Genomic DNA, 9510 nt, shown 5'->3' on the forward strand with positions numbered 1-9510 from the left:
GATGTTTGTTTGAGTAATTCTGGATTCAATGGGAAGGGTGTGATTTGCTGACAATATGGGAAATAATAATTAAAATGATGATACTCTTATTACATTTATTATTATTATATAAATGGAAACATGTTTAATGCAATGGGAAAAACAATTACGAAATCAATAATCTAATGTGCAGCAAATTTTCTGGCAGGAAGAGACCTTGGATGCAGGTCTGACCCACGCAATCGCCGCTCTGATGAAGAGATCTAAAGCTCTTCGTTTTTATGGACTCATGGGAAAACGTTCAGGTCACCTTATCAATAATGTAAACATTTTTTTATCGCGTTTAACTTGGGTGAAAGTAAATCCAGTTTTGTTTTGTGTTTTTTTTTTTTTACCTTGCAGGTATTAAGAACCCCTTTCAAATAAAGAGAAGTAAGTAACTGGATGTCACACTATAATGTAATATAGGAAACAAAATAAATCACGCCTATGAAGTCTTTGAAAACCTTTTGGTTAGAATTAGATTTATATTATTGCCATGACAGCATTGTTTTGTAAATGTGAGTGTCTTTTGTCATTTTAGGGAATAAAGCAAACACATTTGTGGGCCTGATGGGAAGAAGCATTTCCAGTGCAGGTAAACATGAAGATCAAACAAAAATTATTTCAAAATATCAATGCAGCTTTATTGATATTAAAAATATCAAATTGCTAATACACATTTAACAACTATGATGATAAGTACAAGGTTAAAGATAATTCCATTGAATGTTTTCTGTTTTTATGACAGAATCGTTAAAAAGAATAAATCCACTCGCAACAACCACCGGTTTAGATGTCTCAGAAAAACCACGCAAGCAAGGTATGAATTATCAGTATAAAAACCTGAGGTTGTTTTATTTCTATGTGCATTTTTACAGTGGTATTGTCATTATTCCATCATATTTTCAGAAGATTAAAAATAATCTCAATTCATAATTCCATTATTTGGCAGGCTCGCCAAAGGAATGGGTCCAAATCCTGTATTGATGAAACCAGGGAGAAAAAAAAAGTACACATTGCTATGATCTATACAATTTTACACCAACCAAAGACGTTACCGTACATCACCCTCCTTGAAATACACTCTGCTTACAGCTTCAGATCATGTTAACAATAATTGTATCAGTCCTTAACAAAAAATAACTACCATCTTCAAAATGCACACTTCTCAAAAGAAATAAAAAATAATAGCCTGGAAATGCAGTTGGGTTTTTTTTTTTTGTTTGTTTGTTTGTTTTTGTTTTGGGGTTGTTGGTGGGTTTTGTTTTTTGTTTTTTTTTTTTTGGCAAACATTCATGTTATCCACCAAAATGGACCATTATTCACTTAACATTCAAAGCTCAGTTTTAAAACAAACAGATTTTCTACTGGTTACTGTAAAGAATCAGTTGACTTGGAACGTACTGTGCTTAAAATATAAAAGTAAAAAATAATGACAGAAATAAGCAGGATAAAAAAGTTACATCATGAAAACACTGATCTTTATTGACAGTTCATAGGTCTAGGCTACTTGCGGCTGGTGAGGCTGGAGGTGAGTTCATTCAGTAGCCTGAGGATCTTAGTGCTTATGTCCCTTTGGGAGGGGTCCATTTTAGAGAGCTTGGGTCGATGGTTTTGTTGCTATTGCCCCGCTTGATCTCTTTTGCTTTCCACTCATCAATCAGATCCTGTGGGGGGAGGCAAAAACTGAACTGTCATAGTCTTTACTTTTCAACAAAATGCAGAAAACAAAACAACAGAATTAATTTAATATTCAAGTATCCACATTTATTTTTATTTTGGTGCAACAATTCCACAACATAACCCCCCTTGCATATTTATACGATGCAATTAGCTTATAAGATTCCAAACTTCAATAGCTTATATATAAAAAACATGAAAAGAGCTATACAGGCCAGTGAACCGGCATCTTACCTGACGCTTCAACACCAAGTGCTTTCCCTTCCAGTACTTGAGCATTTGGAGAGACTGCAGGGTGCTAACAATGTCCACTGGGTTGACGGCCGTTTCCTGACTTATTTCTATGCATTAAGCAAATAAACAAAATAAACAGTTGATTTTTATCCATATTGTTAAAATTTAGCTTTCCATCCAGTTAATGCTAGTAAATTTTTGATTCCATGCTTCATTTTAAGCTTGAATGCTTCTGTGAAAGCACAACACGACTGAGATCTTCACCTTTGATGGAGATCTCTTTGCCTTGAAAGTTGTACATGTATCTGAGCAACACTTCTTTCCAATAGCTTCGGTAGCTGATGAGGCCCAAATCAGATAGAGGCCTCTCTGGTGAGCCCACCTTCTCCTCCACTTTGGACAGCAGGTAACCTTAACAAGGCACAGAGGACAGTCAACAAGCAGCTTTAACATTTACCGAACAATTACTGATAAGCTACATTCTGTACATCAGTGTTTGAAAATGAATGAAGGCAATTCTAATTAGTGGGCATTTTATTTTGAAAGCATTTAGACTATAGGGGCTGGACATTGTGTCAAACAATCTAATTCAGTAGTCCAGCAAAATCTGCTGTGCTATTTAAAATTTATTTTATCTATTCAAAAACGTGGCCAAAGAAAGTCAAATATAACATATTAAACAAGTTAGCGAGGCATCCAACAGGACAGGACTGTTTTCCAGCATGAACATGTAATCATGGTTACACTGAGACGATTGAAATGACACAATTTTAAACTGCCAAATAATACTCTCTATTACAATGTAATGCCAGTTTCGGCAGTCAGCATTCTTTCCAACTAATTGGGAAAATGAGAGAAAAAAAAAACTGGACATACTGAAGTCAATGAGCATCTTTCCAAAACCCTGTCTCATATACTGTGGCATCGTCAGGATACAGGACACATTGTAGTTCAGGAAGGAATTCTTCTCCTTGAAGAGAGGGGGAAAAATATTTTAGATGTTTCCGCATAGAAGCACAGGACTCATATTATATATAAGTCTACCCTTGTTTTTCACTCACCTTGGAAAAGTAACCTACTAAATGGCAGCCGGTGTTGTCAGCCTCAGTCATGACGTAGAAGAGAAATGGCTCCACGTCGTAATACAGAGTTTTGTGGTCTAGGAAAAGCTTGGCAAGTAAGCACAAGTTCTGGCAGTAGATCTGTGAATAAAGTGGGATTGAGTCACTTGTTTGATTATTTTGAAAATAAATGTCACTAACAATGATACTTGCTTCGGAAATAATGTGACATGACATAATAAGAAAACCAGAGTGCGTAAACTGATTTTGAAGTCTCACTGTCTATACCTTATTCTTTTTGCCATCAACTTCAAACACAGATATAGCACCCTTTCTGTAAACCTCGTCTCCTGGAGGATGCTTCCACACACACTTTGCCTGAAAAGACATAAGAAAAAGCAATACCTCAATCTCAACAATCTTCTGCTTACTCAACAAGTATGTTAAAAACATTTATTTTATGGATGTAATTATGTGTCAATAGCCATCATATGCCAATTCTAAATTCTGGAGGCATCAGCCTATAAAGGTAATGACAAAATACTTATATTTTAATAATAATGAGACATCAGTCAGATGGGCAGACGACAGGCTGTTCCAACAAACTACTAATTCTCACCATGTGTCGCCTGAGGATGGTCTGGCTCTTCATGTATTTGAGGCAGAACTCACAGACGTAGAGGCGACCCAGACGTGCATACTCCTCAGGATAGGGCGAGTGGTACCAGGTGTCGAGTTCATAGCGGCCAAACAGGATGGTTTTGATCATGTTACTACCCTCAGTGATCTGCCCCTGGATACGCAGCTTCTCCTGCAAGAGGGAAAAAACTGTATTGGCATGTGTGATGAGAGGCTAAAATATTGAAAACTGAGTGACAAATGGATGATCAGAAACGGAGCAATACACAGTATGGCCAGAGTGTTTGGGGCGATGTGCTGTGAACTTCCTCTAAAAAGTGATATTGGATAGTAAAAAAACAAAAATATATTAAAAATATATTTCTTACATATTAGTTTGAATCCATGGCCAATAATTTTAGTTAAGAAACTTCAAATTCAGGGTAATATGAATCGACCCATTACCAGGTCTTCAGAAGCTCGGGCCTGGGCTTTCCTGAAAAGCTCCAGATCATATTCACTGGTGATGTTCTCCAGCAGAGGTTCTCTAGTGTTGCCATGTGTCTGCCGATGCTCCTGTGGGTCAGACACAAGGAGGCATAGAAATGAGACAACATGTGATGCTGTACCAGCAAATGAAAAACTGCACATTGGAAAGCCAGTGATGTACCATGTGCTTTTCTTTCTGCTCTTTCTGCAGGCTGGAGTTTCGCCCCTTCCTAATCTCAGACACCTGCTCTTTGTACCGGCTCTGTTTTGAGGTTGGTGTCTGAAAGTAAAAACGTGCCAGTCATTTTCATGAGAATATGAGATCTTTCCAGGAAGATCTAAAACTATACAAAATAGTTAGATAATCCATAGTGGGAAAACATATAAAAAAATAAATAATGCATCTGACATAATCATTTAACATTCACTTTATCTTTGAACTACCTGGTGACGAGTTGCATGACGCGAGTTGCTTTCTTCTTGCCCTTTTGCTTCCTCCTCTTGTTTCTCTCGGCTAACAGCTTTTACCTAAAATCCAGAGTCAAAAATGTATTACAGTTTGGAAAAGAAGCACAAAATAAAGCACAAAAATTCAAGTAACTTTTGAAAAATACTGACCTTGCACTCATCCGCAGAAAGATTGTGATAAAGAGGGCAGCCAGATACAGCAAAATGACGTTCATGTTTCCCAGTAAGGTGACCTGGACAAAGGGAGAATATTTACTTATTAACACTAGAAAGATAATTTAATACTGGTAGATGTAAAATAAAATGTAATTCCTGTGAGTAAAAGTTGCAAAGGCCCAGAAGTTTTTACCAAGTGAATTACACCCTGGTGTTGGGCACTTCATGTTAAAGTTGTAGGTCTCGTGACAGCGGCGACGCTTGGGTCGATGGGAGAGGTCTTTATCTGAATCTCTGCTGGCTTGGTCTTTGGCCTGGCTCTCATCATGAGAGGCATTGGGGCTTGAAATGTCCAGCTCAGATTCAGAGGATGGGGCATTTCCTGTGGGCGTCAATGGCGGAGACTCATCATGGTCTGCACCTCGTTTCAAGTCTGGAGTATCTGAAGCAACAAAAATCAAATGGCTGCCAGGTTTATGACACAGCTGCGATGGAGACATATGTAAAAGCTGCTGCACTACGAGTAAATGCTGACCAACCCTGAGAGCTTTGGCTAAGGCGTGTGGAGGCTCTGGTGAGACGCTGTCTCTTGGGCATGTTTCCTTCACTTTCTGAACTATTTGTCTGCTCTCTTTCAGCGGAGGAGTCTGAGTCTTCTGTTCCATCTGAACCACTGCCTGCCATGTGTCTCTATCAGAGAGAAACATTAGATGAGAGGCATTACACACAAAATCCCAGAACCAGAACCACAGTGCAGACAGAAGACAGAAATGCTGATGAAAGATATCAACAATAAGAGTTCCTCCTGTAAAAGACAACCAATAAGATTACCGTGCTAACAGCTATCAATATTGTACTCATTGAAGTCTGTTACACAAAATTTGGGACAAAAGGGATTCATCGATGTAAAGAACTGTTCACTGTGTGTGTGATCCAGCTTTAAGAGGAAGGTCAGGCAGATGACAGCTTACTGTTAGCCAAATCTGTCATAACATTAATCTTAACAGCCACGGCTAGCTAACACACTTAAACCACAGATAGCACTGAGTACTTCTGAACGAGAAATGTGTCCGAAAGTAGGTCAGGTTATGTTCAGTGGCTAAACAGTAGCGATTAAAAGGTAGCACCTCAGTAGCCCGTTATTATTGTTAGCTTAGCCTATAGCTAGCTCTCTAAGGGCTAATTATCTGTGAAACCAGATTGCATTGACAAATCCCAAAGCTCACGACGCAGTGCTTATTTATGAGCCTCTACATTGATGGCATTTTCATTTGGCATACACGACACTCATTGCTGTGATGTTGTGGTGCCTTCGTCAGCCATATTTTCCAAAAGGTTCATTTATTGCAATAACACAGCTGTTAAATCGTTACATTTGCTCTGGCTGTTCCTTACCGCCCACTAAGGTGGGTTTTATTGTTGGCTGAAAACGTTTACAAAAGCAAAGAATAAATACATATACTACTAGTTAAGAAACACTAATATGGTCAAATGCCGCCTTCGTTGGTTTTATACACGCATAAATTGGAACATATGAAGATATTTTAACAGGTTAAATGTTCAGATCATTCAATGCAATATGGTGGACAGTCTCCGGCCGGAGAATGGGACACACTGCTGCTAACTTGGCTAACGTCTCCTACATTTGTTCTTACCTGGCGTCTGCGGGGCATCTTCACCGGGACGGACGGCACTTCCTCTGGCTCTGAACAAACAAACAGCCAAACTATCCAGACCTTTGACGAAGGGGGCGAAAGAAACTACGTATTGATTATTTTTTCAGGCAGAAGTTTGTATGTACACAGCGTTGCCAGGATCTCTCGCGCCACTTCGCCCGCAGACTGAACGGAGAACTGCATTTCCGGTAAGAAGTGTGCGGCGCGTGATCCTCCGGAGCAGCAGGGGGCGCTCTGCCGCTGTGAACTCTGGGAGGAAATATTTGGTTTGTTGTGGTAAGGCTACATTGTTGGACTGTTTTAGAACAAAAACTATCATCATCCACAGACTGATGTGAGTTCAAACTGATTATAACTAAGAACGATCATAATAAGGTTGTAATATGAAGAATTTCATCAAAGAGTTCTAATATCTCTTTTAGATGGAAAAGCAGAAAGTCACTGTCAGAGTAACTTTATACATTAATATATAGATACAAATAAAACTGAAGCTTTAATGTATCATAATTATAAGTATACACATAATAAATCATCATGGGCAAATAAAAAAAGAAATAAAGCAAAATATTTGTAAATGCAACATTAAAACATATTACATATTACATATACAAAAGCATTAAGATGTATTTAAGTAACTTTTTCTTATGGAAGAGCTTGTCTGCCCAGCCATTCCCTAATACAAAATCATAAAGTCATTGTCAAAAGAAGAAAAAATATTGAAACAATCTTTTCTGTAGCTTTTTGTATCTTTTCCTAAAAGGCTTATCTTCTTGCATGGGCAATTATTATATTTGTGACAAATCTTTTTGATATTATTCATTGTGTATGCAGGGGTTTCTGTAAACATTAATAGTTTATTAGATTTATGTGTTTATATTCAAATGCCATATTGTATATGTTCAGTGAATAATGATGACAACCAATAAATATGTAAGTAAGTAAATAAACAGAAAATTATATCATGAACACTCACTTGATTTAGTCTAAAAAGGCAGGAGAACAACTCAAATAGCTTATTTATTGATTCCAATGGTTCCAAATGCAGTTTGTGGTCACACCCTATTCTGTTTTGTGTCTCCCTGCCCCCATCCTAAACTCTTAAGCACACAGTCGGGGGTAGCTAAAGTTTTGGACGACTCAAAAAATGCATGTGTTTTCCCGAGAGTTCCACTGACCGCCTATAAAGGGCAGGGGAAGGGGCTGTGGCAGGCAGACTCCCCAGCAGCTGATACCAACTGCCCTATAAATAGTCTCCAGGGTCTGCCCGCTGCATTAGAGCACGCAGTCTGAACAAGCTAATACACGTTTTTTACTTTTTCAATGTCAGACTAATAACAAAGTAGTTTCTTTTTTAATCTTGCGCAAGAATTAAGATGAACAAGCCCAAAATTGTCAGACCAGAGGAGAGGTAAGTGTTGCCGTTTCCTTCTCTTACCACAAGAACAATACAGTATCATGTGTGTTGTTTCTTCTTGTTTATTTCTGATTTATTTGATTATGATTATGTGTTAGTTTTTGAATAACTAATGCAGCTAATCATATATTTCTGTTCTAAGTTAAAGAGCCTTTCTATGTCTTAACAGCCAGCCGGCACATGCGCTATGGTATGACAGAAAGAAATATGTCACCATCAACTTCAAGGTTCAAAAACCTAAAGATGTCCAGGTTGATATCCAGCCGGACAAGATGACTTTATGGTGAGTTAACAACAACAGGGACAGCATTTTATTTTTATGTTTTTTCTTGTGCTCTTTAGTCTAGCTGAGTGAAAAATTAGGGAGTGAAATTATAATGTGTACTGTTTCTACTAATGGTGTACATATTGTGCCAAATGGGTACCCTGACCATGTGGTCATATTTTTACAACAGCTGCAAAAATGACAACGAGGATGTGTTCTACAATGAGCTTTACTTCTACGATAAAATCCAAATCCACGTAAGCATCCAATTTTTTTGGCATAATGGTGCAGACGTATACAGTCAATGGGATCTTAAATTTAAGTGCATTTCTAAACATTAATCACTGAAAAGGACTCCAGAGAAAGAGTTTATGACCGCACCATCAACATCTTACTAAGGAAGATAAAGCCTGATTATGCATGGCCTCGTCTCCAGAAGGATCCATCTAAGGTAAAACTGCGTATGATACATTGATAAGTTACAGGATTTTCAGAACTAAATGTGGGGTGGTCACATTTAGTAGTAAATAAAATTTGAAATTATGTTGTTCCCCCATTTTTGCAGGCCAGCTGGATTGCTGTAGACTTTGACAACTGGAGAGACTGGGAGCATGAAGAAGATGAGGGAAAGGAAGAGTATGATAGATATGCGGATGTAAGTGAAGTAATAAGATCAATAAACTTCCGATCATCTTAAAAAGCTTATAGGGAAATCTGAGAGACTTCGCAGTATTAACAGTATTTAATTTAAGCTTTGGAATCCACATTCTGGGAATAAGGTCTCAAACTTTTGGCTCACGCAGTATCTGTATTTGCATTTGTAAACACATGGTTTTACTTTTTCAGATGATCCAAGAAATGGCTTCCGGTAATAAAGGAGAAACCCCAGATATGGGTGATCTCAGTGACGTAAGTGCATATTTTTGATAGATGCAGAGTTGGTTTTACAGTGACTTTGTTGTGATGTTGACTGGAAAAACCAAATGTTTTGTTTTTAACTAATGATTTAAATGTTGACATTGATAACTTTCTGCTTTTTTCTCTTACAGTCTGACTGAGAGTTCTCACCTGTATATCACAAGCTTGTAATATTTGCTGATATTCTAATGTGCCATTGTCCAAAATAATGTTTTTACATGTGTTATTTTCTATGAGATTATTTATGAACTTATGTTCGCTGTGCACTGACATGCCATCGTCAGTTTTAATAAAATAACATGTTATCAACCATGATGTGGTGTTATGGTGCTTGGTTTGGTATTCATATTTATGATCACAGCTAGTTTTAGTTACTGTAGAACATGGCTGATTATTCCAGTTACTCCAGAAGATGGCAGTAAAGCAGCAATGATCAAGGCCACCTCTCTCATTAATAACGTTAACATTTTGGGGTCAAACCTATGAATGGCTGATGTATCCTGTAATGTA

General features: G+C 37.8%; 2 protein-coding genes across 2 annotated transcripts; one reads left to right on the forward strand and one right to left on the reverse strand.

Annotated features, from left to right (window-relative positions):
- Positions 1-844: 844 nt before the first annotated feature.
- Positions 845-6559, reverse strand: LOC115059992 (histone acetyltransferase KAT7). Its single transcript, XM_075353386.1, is given in 14 exon segments — positions 845-1688; positions 1936-2042; positions 2200-2346; positions 2812-2905; positions 2997-3137; positions 3285-3374; positions 3616-3807; positions 4080-4190; positions 4285-4383; positions 4548-4631; positions 4722-4804; positions 4921-5222; positions 5224-5417; positions 6383-6559. Coding segments are annotated over 14 exon segments (1764 nt in total). The 5' UTR covers positions 6401-6559; the 3' UTR covers positions 845-1586.
- Positions 6560-7633: 1074 nt separating this feature from the next.
- ptges3l (prostaglandin E synthase 3 like) lies at positions 7634-9301 on the forward strand. The gene is made up of 7 exons (XM_029527398.1): positions 7634-7811; positions 7987-8100; positions 8273-8339; positions 8435-8533; positions 8648-8737; positions 8929-8991; positions 9132-9301. Exons 1-7 carry the CDS (start codon positions 7777-7779, stop codon positions 9138-9140), a joined length of 477 nt encoding a protein of 158 aa, XP_029383258.1. The 5' UTR covers positions 7634-7776; the 3' UTR covers positions 9141-9301.
- The last annotated feature ends 209 nt before the right edge of the window (positions 9302-9510 follow it).

Source organism: Echeneis naucrates, chromosome 19, assembly GCF_900963305.1.
Source record: "Echeneis naucrates chromosome 19, fEcheNa1.1, whole genome shotgun sequence".
Taxonomy (NCBI): domain Eukaryota; kingdom Metazoa; phylum Chordata; class Actinopteri; order Carangiformes; family Echeneidae; genus Echeneis; species Echeneis naucrates.